This window comes from Carassius auratus, chromosome 9 (assembly GCF_003368295.1).
Source record: "Carassius auratus strain Wakin chromosome 9, ASM336829v1, whole genome shotgun sequence".
Taxonomy (NCBI): Eukaryota; Metazoa; Chordata; class Actinopteri; order Cypriniformes; family Cyprinidae; genus Carassius; species Carassius auratus.
Window position 1 is genome coordinate 23857054 of NC_039251.1, and position 18838 is coordinate 23875891.

At 34.8% G+C, this 18838-nt stretch overlaps 2 protein-coding genes across 2 annotated transcripts; one reads left to right on the forward strand and one right to left on the reverse strand.

Annotated features, from left to right (window-relative positions):
* Positions 1-406: 406 nt before the first annotated feature.
* On the reverse strand, positions 407-3236 carry LOC113108796 (cis-aconitate decarboxylase-like). The gene is given in 6 exon segments (XM_026272120.1): positions 407-1245; positions 1248-1423; positions 2264-2463; positions 2607-2696; positions 2794-2955; positions 3146-3236. Coding segments are annotated over 6 exon segments (1431 nt in total). The 5' UTR covers positions 3158-3236; the 3' UTR covers positions 407-454.
* Positions 3237-6594: 3358 nt separating this feature from the next.
* Positions 6595-8456, forward strand: LOC113108804 (BTB/POZ domain-containing protein KCTD12-like). Its single transcript, XM_026272133.1, has one exon. The coding sequence runs from the start codon at positions 6678-6680 to the stop codon at positions 7536-7538; it is 861 nt and encodes a 286-aa protein (XP_026127918.1). The 5' UTR covers positions 6595-6677; the 3' UTR covers positions 7539-8456.
* The last annotated feature ends 10382 nt before the right edge of the window (positions 8457-18838 follow it).

The window sequence follows — 18838 nt, forward strand, 5'->3', positions numbered from 1 at the left end:
TCCTAATCACAAAGTGAGAGTTGGTTTTGGTGAGTACATAATTCGGTTGTAATATAAAATGCAGATTTTAGATTTAAGTCACAACACAACCTCATCAGAATTTATATTTACCATTTTTACCATCCAAAAGTTGGTAGGAAATATTTCAGAACTATACGTGGTACAAATCTACGAACGTGAGAATAAGGAACAAAGTAATGACAAGTTTCAATATGATACTTATTATTATACTTATTATACTTATTATGATATATTAGCATAAATTTTCATTTAATCATTTACCATACACTTTTATCCAAAGCGACTTACAAATGAGAACAATAGAAGCAGTCGGAGCAACAAGAGATCAACAACAGTATACAAGTGCCATGACAAGTGTCAGTTAGTCTAGCACAGAACGCGTAGCCAGGTGTTTTTTATTTTTTATTTTTATGATGCCACTTTACACAATAATTTAGGCCAAAGCTGAGTAGCGGCGCTCATTTCTGTGCATCACGTGCTTGTTAAAGTGCATGTATGACCAAAGCATTGAACAGTCTTGATTTGTGTCCAGACGGTCTACAGTGTAAATAATACCCTCCACAACATCAGAGGTCAGCACAGTTGAAGCATTAGCCCTGAACTTCCTCACCAGATCCTCATGACTGAGTGGTTTCCTCCAGTGACCATAAAAAGTGTTGCAGCGCGCAGAGAACGTTTCCCCCTGAGTTGTCTCCACTGCAATTTCGCAATACATTTTTTCAAAGCTCGAGTGATTGTCTTGTGGATTTTCCAAATGTACTTTCAGAAGCATCTCCTTTAGGGCACTCCTGTTTATCTGGCTTTCGCTGAAGGAGTCGACGGTGACCTCTCCATCCAGCAGTGCAGTACAGCAGTTGAACTGGAAAGAGTGTCTGGCCTGGTGCTCGCTTTGCGGAAGAGGGCAGTTTACATATCTGGATGAGGGAACTCTGAGAGTGATCTTCTTGATTTGACTGAGATCTGCATTTGGAAATTTGTCCAAAAATTTCGCCCTCGCTTCTATTGCTGCATCCGCCACCCAGTGCATCCCGAGGTGGGCGGGAAAGCGCTTCTGTGCAATGTTCTGGTCTTCTAACACCCACCTGTAATGAGAATTAGGGGTGACCTCAGCCAGTGGGTGAGGGACATAATCTGGATAGAAGGCCCCGAAGCCTGATTCCAGATCCAGAATCTGTGTGTTACCCTCCAGGCCGAGGAGAGCGAGTTGGGAGGCCTCCAGACCCCCCGGGCAGCATTGCCCATGTGGAGAGGTTTGGTTTGAGTCGCAGCGTTTGCCATGGGCGCTCCAGCAGATGAACAGGCTATCGCTAGAGCTGCTATGCTCTGGGCCGACGGGAGACCCAAAAGTTTAGCGGTAGCAGCTGCGCTGCCCATAATCCCAACAACTGCAGGTGGGTGGAACCTGAGAGGGACACATGGATTAAAAATAAATATATATAATATATGAAATTGTCTTTATTTATTAAATGGTGAAGGTGAGGACAGCCTTTTTTTTTGCATTAAAATCAGTTTCCAGTCGAGCTGAATTTGTTCTGCTCTAATTTTATGAATATAGGCTTACAGTCATTAAAATATTTCATTAATATACTTAACTGAACATGTTCATTCCAACTGTTAGAAACATCACCACCTCAGTGTGCATTATTTTTCTAATAATTCAACAGCCTGTCATCAGTTAGTTATGCCTTACTTAACTAATAATTAGTTTGTGTACATTCCAACTGTCAGAAATGTACACTGATGTCCAAATATTTAGAGTTAGTACAATATTTCAATAATTTAATACTTTTTAGTTTTAAGTGATCATAAAGACATTTCACAATATTATAAAATATTTCTGTTTGAAATAAACACTGATCTTATTCATGAAAGAATACCAAAAAGTGTCACTTTTTTAACATTGATAATAATAATAATGAACGTTTACTGAGTAGCAAATGAGCCTATTAGAATGATTTCTGAAGGATCGGTGACACTGAAGACTGGAGTAATGATGTTGAAAATTCAGCTTTACACATAAAAATGAAAAATGCAATGCCTATGATTACTTTGAAATGTCAAACATACATCAGAACATACAAAGTTTCACTTTCATCCCCAGGTACTAAAATTGAGTGTACATACTTCTCTTTTTTAAATTCAAAATCACAGGCTTTAAAATTAGGGCCAGTTATTTTATTTGGTTTTATTTGACTTGCTATATTTCATTTAAATAGTACATAAATATACACTTAAGCTTTACCTTTTGGGAATGTTGTGTGCCTCTTTAGAAAACCTCAGGAGTCTCCCCTGAACCTCTATGCCTACATTGAAAGCCAGCAACAGCTCCAGACCGGAGGGTTTAACAGGTAAAGTTTCAGCCAGTGCTAGGAGAGCCGGCAACACAGCGCCGGAGGGGTGAGTGGCGGGATGCCAGGTGTCATCAAAGTCCATAGAGTGCACCTAAAAGATCACAGAAACACATCCCATTATCAGTCTGAGAGAATACATTCATGCCTTAAAAGAGAAATAAGTAAACAATTGTTTTTATCACAAGTATATGTATTTACCAGAGTATCTGAACGTGATTATTTAAAATGACCTACCGCAACTCCATTAACAAAGGCAGCATAGTGAGGTGGAAGAGATAATCCTGGTCTGCCCCAGACTTTGCTGTTTTCTAGCGCTTGCTGCCTCTGATTTATAAATGATCAAAGAAATGTACATAAAACATGAGATACATTAAAAAAGGACAACTGAATACTATTCCCCCATTGTAAACACTATCCTTACTTGGCTGAACTGAAGTACTGTGTTAAAGACTGGGGTGCTGGTTCCAAGCAATCCCACTCCCAGCGTGTCCAGTATCATTCGCTTACTCCTCCTTATCACTTCATCTGTCAGATGAGATGTGCTCAGACAGGACACTGCTGCCCCAAAACTCTCAGTAACTCCCTGAGGAAATTATTATTATTATTATTAAATTATAATATTTTGCATAGTCTGTCAATAGCACCAATACATTTTGGATGCATTATAATTTTAAAAGTAGCAAAAGAAGAAATATATGTGTAGAGAATAGCTGGATGAATTACATTGATGTATCTGCAAAGAAATACTACAAGAAATAAATGATTAGAAGTACCTTTCTGATCATTGTGTGAGGTCTGAATCCTACTGTGAGTTCAGCGTGGTACCGTTCGCCTTATATACATGTTCCTATAAGCAAAGCTGGCTTGCCAACCACTGACTTTCCAAAGTTACTTAACCACAACAGCGTGAAGCATTGTTTCACAATTTGAAACAACCTCATGGCATTAAAGTTCACATTATTCTCAAGAACATGGCTAATTTTCAATAATACTGTATGTTTAGATTTTACAATATATTTCAACAAAATATTATTCATAAAAAATATGCATAAAATGTAAAACCAAAAAATAAATAATAACAATTATAATTATAATTATTACTGCTTTTATTTAGAAATGGTATTACACATTCACACATTGGAAAATATTTTAAATAATATATATTTAACATTTTATTTTTTTATTTTACACAAAATGAAAATCATTTCACGAAATCAGAGTGAATTGAATGAAACTGAAAACAGGTCCATTTTCAAATCACATGATATTATGATATGACATCATATTTCATGAACTTCTATGAACACTAAAAGTGTGCATCTCCAGCATTTGTGAAATCTGGAATTTCTTTTGCAATAGTCAGAGTCTGTCTTCTGTCAGTCACTGGTTCCTCAAAATGTCACAAGAGCGTGACCCCTGTAAACTGAAAGAAAGATAAAACTATATTGTTTAATGTATTTTCATAGAGTATTAAATTATAGACTTTCCTGTGGTTTTAAAGATTCTAAGTTTTAAAGATTCTAAGTGTTGGATTTATTATTTGAGTGTCTTACAGGTGTTTTATAGAACAGTTTAAAGTTTAAAGTCAGTTTTCCTGATGCTTTTATAGTCTTTTCTGACTGCTAACACACAATTCATGAAATAATTCACCATTTCTCACAACTATAAACGCAATCTCAAGACTTCACACAAACTTGTGCAAACTTCAAACTTCCTGGTCAAAATCAATATAAAACATATTTTAGTCAAAAAAATAGTTTAGTCAAAAACATGTTCTCTTTTGTCAGACTCAAACTTTGGCCTCAGGTGATTCACAAACCTGTCAAATACACACACTACTTCACTGCCTAGAGAACACTAGTGAGATCTGTTCAAAACACTGTTTCTAAAACCTCCTTTTGGGAAATAGAAACTCTTTTGTTAGGTAATGTCTGTTACAGTATACAACATAAATAGAAGGGTGCAGATGCTGTAAAATTCAGCAATAAACTTTAACAAAAGTTTACTTCCACTACACTACTGTACAGAGATCTTACAGATGAAAAATATTAGAAGAGAAAAGTTCAAAGACCAAACAATGGAATACTGTCAGTTACTGTAAATAAATCAATAAATTCCTTCATTCAGCATCCTCTGCCAAACTTTTGTTTGGTTTGATCCTTATTTGTTATAGTGGTTTCTTAGTCTTCTGACAAAAGACTTCTCTGCCTTGCCTAGACAGTCAGTTCTGCTAAAAATAGAGTACATAGGGACTCCATTTACCATTTACATAGGGACTTGGCTAAAAATCAGTTCAACAGTAATGAGTTTGAAGGTTTACAACATGTGCTACAGTATTTCACTACATAGAATAATGAAAGTTCTCTCATCTGAAGTGCTGTTGCCATGTACTGTTATTATATTGTATGTGTAAGTATTGAAACCTAAATGAGCCTGTGGGCCAACTTCCCTCGTGATCAGTCCATGCAGAAGAACTTGGTCAACCAGAGTGCTTTGTAAGGACGCTTTGATCTCATTTTAAAGCCAAAAATCAGGAACTCTCGCAAAACACACGCCATGCAACAAAACAATAATATTTCTAATCTGACGGGAGATCTACAGTAGAAGAAAACCATTTTCTCATATGCCCCTTCACCCATTCTTTGCCCCATCCCCGCATTTTTTATTTTCCCCTCCAATTCCTTTGTCTCCCACTACCAGGATTCATTTTCCAAAACACATAATCACTTGTGCTCTTGTTCATATTATCCTGAGATTCTGACCCGTGTGTCATCAGGTTTGCTGTTCACACATGGATAAATGTGTTGTTTGAGTTCATTTTTGATGCTTGAGTTAATTATATTGTGTCTTAGGGTCGGCGTGATTTTGCAAAGTAAGACATGTTCCTGGATCAATATTACTGTCCAAAAATATAGACTAAACTCAATTCCTACCCCTAAACCTAACAATAACCATAATTTATTACTAAAATCAGTGTGAAATGACAGCTGATTAAAAAAGGTGTAGAACCACCTTACCCTGATCATAAGCCTAAAACAGATATTTCCTGAAAAGTTATCCCTCAATTCTGATTGGTGAATTGGAATGTTGTTCCAGGACCAACAAGGAAGTTGAACCAGGAACATGTTGTACTGTCTTAGCCCCTACTAGTGGACAGATCCTGACACAACCTTCAATTCCACCATGGGCCTTAGCCCCTTCTGGTGTACAGATGCAATCAGAGCCTTTAGCTCCAGCCCAAGCCTCATTTTTTTTAAATTAATTAATTAAAATTAATTGTATTACTGTATGTTCAATTTCATATATATATATATATATATATATATATATATATATATATATATATATATATATATATATATATATATATCTATATATATATATATATATATATATATATATATATATATATAATTTATCCTTAGTTGTACTTTCTTAAATTAAAAAAACCTGCTTTCTTTTTTTTAACATGATTTCAGATCAGGATTTTAAAGGCCTTGGTAATATCCTAGCATAAAGGTAGATTAGATTATTACATATTGAAACAATGTTTTTTTTTTTTTTTTGCTCAGTGCATGTTTAATTTGATTTATTAAAGGGTTAGATTTAATAGTTTTGATAAACCAATGGAAACAAAATGGCTGACTCCACATATAGACCGAAGTCAGGGTATCGCCACATGTAATTTTTGATGGGAATGAAATTGAGCTTTTGAGGGAGAGAAGAGAAGTATGTGTTCAGCGGATTGTAGGCCTACTATTGTTTAACATATTGAATGGTCCGATGATAGAATAGTCTTTTTGAGGAAAAATACCAGACAAAAACTAAAAAAAACTAAGTTTTGTTTTGTTTTACTGTTAGGCTGCACTTGTGAAGACAAAAGCCAAATTTTATTCCAACTTTACACCACTAGATGTCGCTATTCTCCTTTGTCATGTGGAGCGCATGGGAGAAAATGTTGACACTGTAATTTCTAAGACAATTTGTATCCTCGGTTTGTGGTGAAGAAGATTCCTTTACCCATATGTCTTTGCATTTTCCCATTTATTATCTACATTTAAGTGTAATTTATCCTTAAACATTATGAGTTTTCAAGAAACATCAGATAAGAGTCAGAGTAGCATCTAAGAAGCACCGACAGCAGGAGGCACGACACCAGTTGGTCCAATTTTGCCACTAAAGCGTTAACATCATCCGTCTTCTCTCCCCTCCCACAATCTATTTAAACAAAAATCTGCCCTTATCTAGAGTCTTTATGAAGCCCGTTGCACACAGTCGCGAGTGACAGGCTTATCAACAGACGTGATGGCTTTGGCAGATCCCGAGTGTGGAATATCAAACGGCGCGGATTCCGCCTCCCCGTTTTCTGACATTATTGAACTAAATGTGGGAGGACAAGTGTATGTGACACGGCACACGACTTTAATAGCCGTGCCGGATACTCTTCTGTGGGACATGTTTAGTAAGAAAACACCGACAGAGCTGGCACGGGACAGCAAAGGTCGCTTCTTTCTGGACAGGGACGGCTTTCTTTTCCGATACATTTTAGACTACCTACGGGATTTAAATCTGGTTTTGCCTGACTATTTTCCAGAGAAGAGCAGATTACAGCGGGAGGCTGAGTTTTTTCAGCTGCGGGACCTGTCCAAGCTCTTGAGTCCCAATATGAGTAAAGACAACTCCATCACCGATGAGATCTGCCAGAGTGACTCGGAGGAACCGAGCGCGCCTCCGCTTCTGGGACCCGACGCCTCGCGCACAGTGTCCGTCGCTGTCACCACTCACTCGCCCTCCCTCGAGTCCAAAAAGTCGGGCTACATCACAGTCGGTTACCGGGGCTCATACACAATCGGAAGAGACATTCAGACGGACGCCAAATTCAGGCGAGTCGCGAGGATCACGGTGTGCGGGAAGACCTCTCTGGCTAAGGAGGTGTTTGGAGACACTTTGAACGAGAGCAGAGACCCGGACCGTCCTCCGGAGAGGTACACATCGCGCTATTATCTGAAATACAATTTTCTCGAGCAGGCGTTTGACAAACTGTCAGAGTTTGGCTTCCATATGGTCGCGTGCAGCTCCACTGGCACGTGCGCTTACTCTAGCAACGACCCAAACGAGGACAAAACCTGGACAAGCTACACAGAGTATGTTTTCTGTCGAGAATAAGCCAAAATGTGTCGCATTTAAGCGTGTACAGTATATAGGCATTCAACTACAAGAGTAAAGTTTCATCCGTGCTGGAGAGGTGTAGCCTATTGGAGTTATTCTTATTCATAAATTTCTAGTTGTGTGCCTAATAAAATTGGCTGTTTACTCCGAGACTTTTTAAATAGCCTACTACATGTATTACTAGTATTAACACACGCAGATTAACTAGCTATCATTGCACTTCTCTTCATAGCTTCGTTTTGTTTGCAGATAAAGTAATATTCAGATTTGAGCCTCTGTTTGTAAAAAGTCCCAGATGTGTTTTGTATTTGCATGCATTTTAATAAATAGTTTTCTTCCCGGATCAATGATTTAACGGACGATTCCACTTGGAGGAAATATAAAGTCTGTTACTGACACATTAGGTAACATTTTGGAAATATGTGTCATTCAGCATCCTTTGTGTTCATCAGACTGTAGATCTCAATTACACTTTTCCTTCAATTTCAGTTTCATCTTTTCACTGTGAATAACCCACTAAAACCGAAAAGTTTAATTGCTGCCTTAATATCTTTGGTCAAATTAAAGTGGTGCCAAAGTTACCCTATAGTTGATTCATTGCACTTTTTTGACCACTTTAAATTTCAGTACAGATTGAGAAAATGGAGTGTAACCTCTCAGAATTTGAAATCGAAAGAAACTACAGCTTTTTTAAAGTGAGACTAATCTTTTTACTGCATACAACTGTATTGTATTGAATTTTGCACATTTTTTGTTTGGGCGAAGAGTGGGAATTTTTTTCTGTCGTCTTAGGTTTACTGTTTCTATATCTGTATTACAAGTGAGATCTCTCCTTTTTTTCCAGCATTGTAAGCATTTTATATCTGTTGTCTGTTTAAAAGCTGATCATTCAATAAATTGTAATCTGTCATAATCTTTCAGTGTCAGCATCAATTTTATTTGTTTCCAGTGTGTTTTGTGAAGCTCTAAAGGCTGGAGGGCTAAACAAGAACATATGTAACCATCTGCTGAATAACCCAGATTTACTCTTCTGTTTCGTGCAAATGCAGCCTCATGCTTTATACGTGCATATATATATATATAGAAATCCAATTAAATTGGATCACTGGAAAAATGCATGTTTGAATTTACATAGGATAAATTATAAAATTATTTTAACAACATGAAACATTTCTATGATAACTTTTATCTAAACCATCAAACAATGATAGAGATTGAGGGAGAACATTAATTAAAGAAATAACGGATTAACAAATCGGTCCTCAAGATTGCTTTTTGGATGGATGCAGTATTATTAACTGTGCTCTCAAGAGGTTTGGGGGTCAGCCAGATTATTTCAGTGGCCGATCATGGATCATTGCCAGTACTAATGAATACAATAATTCCCTTTTCCGTTTTTTTGTGACACAAATGTTGTTGAAATGCAGATGGCGCAGCTGTGCACAAATATAGGTGGCATTATCATTTCGAGTGTTTAATGAAAAGATCCAGCTGCAAGGTTAGGGTTACAGAACGTGTCTTTCTGTTTACACACAGTGAAGGACCTCAGTTGCAATTGCATTCAACAATATATTGATTCAAATTGTTCATAATATATTAATGGGATTACGTTTTTGAAAATTGCAGGTTTGACAGTTATTACACATTTAGAAGTCAGCTATTTTCTGTGAATGTGTAAAACTTCTGATTAATTAGCCACTTTAGTTAAATAACTAGAAGAATAACAAAGTACCGGTAATTGAAATGGTTAAACTGTTTGCACCACAAACCAAAATCAAGCAGAATAACAGCTATTTTTTAAAACCAAAACAACAGGAACCGTTGTGTAATGTCTGCATTGGAGGGATCGTAGAAGCCATGTGCCTTCATGATTAGGCTAAGTGAGGTCATGCATGTAAACAGAAGGGGACCAAGAACTGAACCATAAGGCACGCCATTGGTTGACGTGATTTGGAAACTTTAAGAATTGCTTGTGAGGTGAGACTTGAACAAGGAAAGTGCAGTGGTTGTGAGGCCCAGGTCTAGTAGGGGTGTAAAAACCTGAAATTCTGGAGATGCTTTATAGATGAGGTTGATAGTTGAAATATCTAGGGATAAAGCAGATGTTGTATTCACTTGTTATGCATCAACTCAGAATAAGTGGAAGTGATGTGACATACAGCCCAGTATGGTGATCCAGATGGTGATCCAGAATTCTTGCTCTGCATTTAACCCATCCAAAGTGCGCACACACAAACCGTGAACACACACCAGGAGCAGTGGGCAGCCATTTATGCTGTGGCGCCACGGGGAGCAGTTGGGGATTTGGTGCTTTGCTCAAGGCCACCTAGATCATGGTATTGCCAGCCCGAGACTCAAACCCACAACCTTAGGGTTAGGAGTCATACTCTCTAACCACTAGGCCCACGACTCCACGATTCATGCATTGCAGCAGACAGATGACCATTTCTGTCTTTGAAAATGCAGAGACCTCTATCCCCATGCTGTTCCAGCTTACAGCATACTCTTGTTCTCCCAGAAAACCTTTCTTTTCTGAGAAAATCAGATCAAAGCATTGCATAACTAAATATACCAGAAGTCTGACTTCAGACCAAAAAAAAAGTGGTTGTTCAAATTCAATATTTGGCTAAAAATAACCAGTACTCTCAGCTGGGAAATTTATTAATGGTCTGTGCGCTCATTCCACAGCTCAGTTGTTTCACAAAGAGAGTGTTAATTGAAGTGAAAATTTCATATATTTGAAAATGAATTAGTTTTTACACTCTTAACTTTAATGTGTAATATTCCTTGTGACCAAAACATACAGCATTTATGCAATGTACTTAATACACACAAGCTCAATCATTCTTAATCTGCTGTCCAACTTATATGTGTACATTAAGAGCTAATGGGGTTACCATCACATGCCACTCAAGAACCTGAATTTAATTTGAGAGTATGTTCAGCATTCCCTGAGCTGGTGTTAACAGTCTGCCTATGAGGCATTTACATTTTACCTGTGAAAGTACAGTGGCATCATTGCATACAGCTGAGATTTTATATGTTTAAAAACCTAGACTCATAACATTCTTCATGCAGACAGAAAATCTACAAACACTCTGCATTTTTAATCTATTGCTATTTGCTTGCAGTATTTGCTTGATGTATACATTTTTTTCTTAAGGGAATTAACTTATACCATACATATACAATTATAGTTTATAACCATTAAAAAAAAAAAAAATCCAGATCAGTTTAGGGGCAGCAAATGCAGAATGATTTATTATAGACTCATTATCCTGGGAGGGAATGGGATTTTTGACATTTTGGAAATCATTTTGAAATAAAGTACTGACACGTTCATTTCCTTACAACCATGGGATGCATTCCCATGCGATCAGACATTTTAGATGATTTAGCAGTTCATCCACCTTGAACACTTATTCAAGGTGGCATGAAAACACCCATTTACGTGGCATGAAAATCGCTTTATCATGTTGTTCTTTTAATAGACTCGATTTTAGTGATTCCTCAGTAATTTGAGTTGTTGAGCTGTAAATTCATTTTTTAATTATTAAGTTTATCCTAGTCCTACAACACAGAATATAGTTGGAAACATCTTTAAAGGGGTGCAGGTCTCTAGTTTGATATAAGAAAGGGAAAATTCACTGGGTGGATTTTTATCATTATAGGGTGGTTGTATACACACACTGCCAACACACGTTTCAGTTCAAACTACTTGTAAAAGTCTGATCTGATGACATTTAAATGAACTGAAGAAAGCAGCTCTTTGTTTGTAAACATTACAAGAAGTTATTCAGTTATCTCATGCAAATAATGTCAGACACATGTATCTAAGAATTAGTAATCCAGTGGTTAATATACTTCTATATTATTCAGCTGTGACTGATTTACAGATTGAGAGGGATTCACATTTTAAATGGCATGTAGAAATCGCATGCAGAGGTGTGGTATTTCACACCATTTCTTTTCAGTGATGCCACTACAATGTGTCTGTGCACCATCTGAAAAGAATAAAATTCTAGGATTTACTGTAGTCTTGACAGAATGACAGCATCTTCTCACTGAGAACAAATGATACAGGCCTAAAATGTTCTTAAAAATTAGAAAGCTTATTGTTTTGTCACACAAACGATTCTACAAATGTTTACAAGAAAAAAAAAGGGAAACTGACTATGTATCAAACTGGTACATGAGACACATTCCTTTGAATAATTAATTAAAATAATCTTTCACAAATGGTATAACATAATTAACCTGTGTCATGAAAAAAACTCTGTGTATTATAAAATTAAACATTAATATTTAATTAGCATGCAGATGAAAGATTCCAAGTCCAACAATTAAACATAAATGAGTTTTCTGCTTCTAGACGGCAGTCTCACAATTGCTTTCACTTATATAAACTGACTGTAGTTGTCAAGGCTAGTAATTTCAAAATAGTGCTCACTAGCTTTCTGAAATACTTTCACACACAAATAAATGTTCTTCCTGTATTTCCATTCGTACTAGACACAAATGAATGTGTCCTTTACATGACATTTTACAATGGTTAAACATCTAGCGGTTAAACATCATGTTGTTTTAAATTGTTAATCATTTTACATAACTCAAGAAAATAGAAATGAAATAACATGACACTTATTATGTCATACTAGGACTGTGTTAAAATCTGAGTGGGTCATGCTAAATCTGCAAAAGCCTTTGCAATGATGAAATATAATGCATCTTCGTTGTTTTCTCATTGAAATGAGCTCAAAATAAGTTAAATCAAAAGAAAACCATAATGAGAAAATTAAAAATAGATTATTATGAAACTGATGGTTTGTATCATATACTCACATACATTCACCTAAAAATCTGACAATGCATAAGAAATGAACATCCCAATCAATATGAGACAATGGCCTTTAAGATCATTTGACAAAGGTTCTTGCCAACTAGTTTAGTGGCTAACTAAAATGTAGGTTTCTTTATAGAAGGACATTAGGGACCTGCTTCACTTCCACATTGACATCTTCTTCTAAAAACCACTGGGCTGGCATGACCCTAGTCTCATCTTTAATCAACTCCTTACAATAAACACTTCACACAGGTGTTATGCAAAACACTTGGAGGCTGTTTGGCCTAATACATTAATAGGCAAATTGAGTCTGTTGGCCCCAAGCCCTGCTTAATCCAATGAATATTTTTCTGAAGAAACAGGTGACATATGAAGGTCTGCATGAACAATATGACTCAGAGTCTGTGCTTTGCATAAACACATGGTTATGTTCATATTCTGCTGTGTCTTTGGAGTGTAAGGTTGCAGTGTGTTCTGCTCCTGGTGGAAAGAACCTCTGATTATTGCCTATGCACAGTGCAAGAGTCAATATGGCCAAGTATTTAACAGACATGCAGGAGAAATCACACGACAGATGGTCTGTCTTCATAGACAAGAATGTCTTAAGGGAAAATGTTGTGTTAGAAATCATTTTTATTTGAAATAATTATAGACACTAAAAAGCTATAGGTAATTAAATTCCCATATATTATTTTCCTTCTTTGCACTTGTATCACATGAATTGCAAGTTAAACTCTCTCAAATAGATACATATATATATATATATATATATATATATATAAAAAAAGTTAAAGTTAGTGGACAGATTTTTTTTCTTTCTTTATAAATTTATAATTTTAATCAGAAAGGATTAATTAGATTACAAATAAATGCTGATAATTATAATATTCGACTCAGCAAAGAATCCTGTATCACAAAAAAAAAAAAAAAAGTATCACAGTTACCATGTTAAATATGCACTTCTTTCAATATTGGTATTAAAAATAAATATTTCTTGAGCACCAAATCAGCATTTTACTATGATTTCTAAAGGATCATGTGACACTAAAGACTGGAGTAATGACTATCACAGCAATAAATTACATATTAATATATTAAATATAAAATAATTAACAATAATTAATTTGTTTAATTAATTTTTAATGATCAAATAAATCCATCATTGTTACGCATAAGAGGATTCTTTCAAAATCATATAACAGATGAAGTCCCTCAAACTTTTGAACAGTAGTGAATGTTTTCTCATGGGTTACTCATTGGATAATAAGCAATATAATATGTGCAGACGCACAGGCAACGTGATCTTGGTGCAAACACACACATCTGTTCATTATTATACTATCACCAGATGTCTGCTTCTACCTTCTCATGTTATTAAGAGGACACAGCTTCAGCTTCATATCTGAAGAGATTGCTTCCATAAAAAAAAAAAAAAAAGAAAGTTCAGCTGTTTTATGCTAGCACAATCTATCTTTGAAGCGTGAAATATTTCACAGCAGTGACCTGGACTGTGATTTCCTGGTTGGCTTGCTCCAGAAATACAAATCACTTTGTACAAGTCCCTATTAAATTTGATAAAATATGGTAAAACAGCAAGAGTGTTGCCATCTTTGGTGCTATATCCTTCATAAACAGTAGCCTATAATATATAAATATATATATATATATATATATATACACACATATATATATATATATATATATATATATATATATATATATATATATATATATATATATATATATATACATATATATATATATATATATATATATATACATATATATATATATATATATATATATATATATATATATATATATATATGGTTATATATACACTGTATAAATATATAAAAAAAAAACAGGTAAATGTATTTCCTGCAGTACTACAGTGAGTATTCAAAACACTCTTCATACGTTATATGGAAGATTTTAATTCAGAGATGAGTAAAAATTCCTCAACGGAAATCCTATCGCAAAATCAAACTTCATAGCTTCTGAAGATACAGTATGGCTGCATATTTTGATTCGCTTCAGCAGAATCATTTATAGCCCAGGTTTGAGATAAGAAAGGACCGAATGTATGCCAACCCACTTTTATAATCAATATCCATTTGATATCATCTTGTTGAGCCGGGTTGAATTTTTAAGGCAAGACACTACAAGCAAAATAAAATGTATGTCTAGATTCAATGAAACATCTGTAAAGGCTAAATGTTTCATTTTTCTACTGCACCGAGCTGGAAATCTTCTCTTCAGAAGCACTTACTGTACATACACCACACTTTACAGTTTTATTCAGATCTATATTCTGACAGTTTTTACAGACTGGTTTGTTAATATATCATCATACCAGATTTATTTAACATTTTATTCCTAAAAATACAGTGTTTTTTCTGGCTGTTGGAAGTATTTTCTTATGGGGTGATAAAAAGAGATATCCAAAATGCCCTATAACTCTAGTAGCTTCTTATGGAGCTTTTATTATGACAAAATGATTTGAATTTGAATTGTGTAAATTTGAATTATTTGCAAGTGTAATCTAATAAAATTGAATTTTAGGTGGTAGTTTAAATAGTTCTGAATTTGATTTTTTTTTAAATGAATATTGAACATTTGAAATTTAACAAACCTAAATGTTTTTATGGCTGAATTTTATAGACATGTATTTTCAAACAGTTAGTTTTTTTGTTCTGAATTCTTATACTGCAAATATTCAGTTTAAAAAAATTCAGATTCAAGTTTTCAAGATGAAGAAATTCGGAACTTCAAATTCAGTTTTCTAAAATTCAATGTCAAAAATTCAAACTCAAAAATTCAGAGCTTCCAGAAAGTAGGTCACAGGTCATCCACAGGGAAGAGTAGATGATCTCAGAAAAGTCGAACAGAACATTTTGGCCAATTGGGGACTGCGGAAGTTTTCCAGCGCTAACGTGGTGGTGGTTCAAGAGGTTGCCGCTCTCTGACTCTGATCATGAATCGCCTGGTGTTGTGTCTTATATTTGGTTCCGTGAAAAACTGTTCCCGTGGGTGGAGTTAACATGAATATTCATTAGTTGCCTTATTGTGGGCGTGTCCTTGAAACAACGTGCAAACGAATGGAACTGAAAATGTGCACGCTCGTCAAATCTCTATTTGATTTAATGGATTGTTTTGAACAGGTAACGAAGTGTCAATGTTAAGTGTTAATTAGCATTAACTGCAACAGTGCCAAAACAATGGATAGTTTGTGTAATATGATAAATTGTCTTTCATGTTTTGCTTGATTGATTACGGGCACACAGAAAAACAACCAGTAAGATAATTTAACCTATCTTACCTAATTTTTACTTGTTAATGTATTTCGCTTTTTATATATTTCATTTGTGGGGCTTTTTTAATAATAGTTTGCTTTGATTAGACTTCCTAGTTGTCATTGGAGAGAGACTAGTACAATTTGTATACAAAACCTGAAACAAACCACTACAAATGTATCTGTGTCTTAATAAAATCGGTGTGAGCATCCTGTGTCATGCTTTTACCAGCCTTCACAGTCCCATCAGTGTATTTATTATTATAAATGCAAATTTATTCTGTCACATATTTTATCCTATTACTAAGATTTTAAAGTCATGCAACATTGAAACGTGAGTTAATTTTTATATTTAAATGAACAGTTTTTAAAATGGACACAATTTTCTTTATTGCATTGAGTTAACAGTCAAATACAGAGCTTAACGGTTTAGACAATCTGAGAAAGAACTACTAATAATAAATATAATAATAATGAATATCATAAGCATACATTGTCTCTATTCTTTGACCATAGGCACTGAACAACAACCTCATCATGTCATGTCTAAGAATAGTGAATAGTGATCCATTGTGTAAATAATGTTTAACATTTGAAAATCTTATTCAAATTTCTTTTTTCACATTTTACAACTATTACATACAATGAAACCCAAATGTTTCTTTGTCAGCCAAACTCTGTTCTCCTGTCACTTACCGAAATTAATATCCTCTGAGATTCATTAAAGTTAATATTTCAATAATTTAACAACACTCTTTAATGTTGACAGTTTTCTGATGTGTATTAATAGTAACATGGCACGATTCATGATCAGAGTCAGAGAGTGGCAACCTCTTGAACCACCACCACGTTCGCGCTGGAAAACTTTTCTGAGATCATCTACTCTTCCCTGTGGATGACCTGTGACCTACTTTCTGAAAGATCTGAATTTTTGAGTTTGAATTTTTGACATTGAATTTTAGAAAACTGAATTTGAAGTTCCGAATTTCTTCATCTTGAAAACTTGAATCTGAATTTTTTTAAACTGAATATTTGCAGTATAAGAATTCAGAACAAAAAAACTAACTGTTTGAAAATACGTCTATAAAATTCAGCCATAAAAACATTTCAGTTTGTTAAATTTCAAATGTTCAATATTCGTTTAAAAAAAATCCAATTCAGAACTATTTAAACTACCACCTAAAATTCAATTTTATTAGATTACACTTGCAAATAATTCAAATTTATACAATTCAAATTCAAATCATTTTGTCATAATAAAAGCTCCATAGCTTCTGTCCTGGGAATGGATGCAAATCAATGCATATTTAATTACATAATGCCTTACTTGCATAATTAAATAAAAAATAAAATAAAACCGTAATACAAACCATTGTCTTAAAGGGATATTCCACCCTGAAGATGAACAAAGATTTTACAGTTTTGGAACAACATGGGCGTAAGTGATTAATGACAAAATTTAAATTTGGGGTGGAGTATCCCTTTAATGTGCTGTGAATAGTCAACATTAGGAAGCATTTTAATATCTATAAGATAATATTTACTCTATCCAGTCGTGCCTTGTTTCAGTCTAACTTAATTTATTTTTGCAAAACCAATTTCACTGTTACTCATACTTCCAGAAATAATTGCCATTGGTTAAGAAATACGTGGATCACAGTGTTCAATACAGGTCTTAAAAGGTCAATATGCAACTAAGTGGAAAAGGAAACAGCCCAAGCACAGCATCAAACAACCCTGTAATCACTTTACCCACAAATCTGTTTATCTTCATCAAGAAGTAGTCGATGCACTCTTTCCAGGAGGGAAAGGATTTGTTCCAAAGCTAGCCGAATTGTGTCTACCATATGCGAAGGACTGCCTTTTCTGCATTACTTCTTTCTTTCATCTTAGTTAAAATACATCATCATTAATATAGCAGATTGTTTCTTAATACACAGATTACAACACAGTGCACAAATCCTGTTGATGCTGAATACCAGGGACTGTGAGCTGAGCATAAAACCAGCCAAGAATGCATTTCCAATAGGTATTTCCATTCCACTGTCCTTCAGTATCCTTGGATATGCTTTGAACCACCTTTCACATTTTGCACATCCCTTTCATGCTGCAAAACTTCATTGTTCTACAGTCCAGTGCATTTCAAATGGTGTTTATCAGGAAATACCTGGGTTTTTGGAAGATCTTCAGGAACAAAGATCAGCCATTTCTGACTCAACTACAGGAAAAAGCTCTTTAGCATGTACAAATAACTTAGATCTACAAATATGAATTAAACAATTTCATCCTTTGAAAGACAACCTGGGTAGATTTTTGCTTATGCATATGTGTGCTCGTTTGTTGTTGTGCAAGTGGGTTTATGTGTGTGTGTGTGTGTGTGTGTGTGTGCTGGTTTTAACAGGGCTGTGAGAGTGCGAAGTATTGCTGTTATCCATCACCTCAGTGTCTTCCATTTCAGCAGCTCACTTAGAGATAAAGTGATTTGTTTATATAGATACAAGCAAGATATAAGTTTCTTTAGCATGTTCATTGATGTTTCCTTCTCCTATTGTTTTGTATATGAATGCTAATTTGTCTGAGTGTAAGAGTCAATTGAATTTGGAAAAAAGACAATTACCGGTTCCTGTTGTGATGAGGAGTGTAATCCTTCCTTCTTTAAGTAGTATTACTCTTGGTAATTCTATTTGAAAGAAAAGAACAGTGTTCAGTAGGGGTGTGACGAGACACTTATCCCATGAGACGAGACGAGACACGAGACTGGGTTCACGAGACGAGACAAGATTTTTAAACTTGTTTGAAAAAAATCCTCAATTATGAAATATATAGAGAAAAAGTACGGTAAAATAGTCTTTTATTCAACTGAAAAACACAAAAATGCTAAAAATTAAGGTGCATTTTGAAATCAAATCTTACTTTATGAAATTAAATAACTATTTTAATAAATGCTATGCAGGTTTAACAAGATGTAAACACTGCAAAAGGTTTTGCCACAAACTCAACTGACAGGCAAGTAATTTGGTTTTATATAATATATATATATATATATATATATATATATATATATACTAGAAGAAGAATTTTAAAAAAGATAAGAAAACGTGTGCCAGAATGTTAACTGTCCACATGAACTCAAAGAGAAGCTCAGTTTAGCATCTTTGA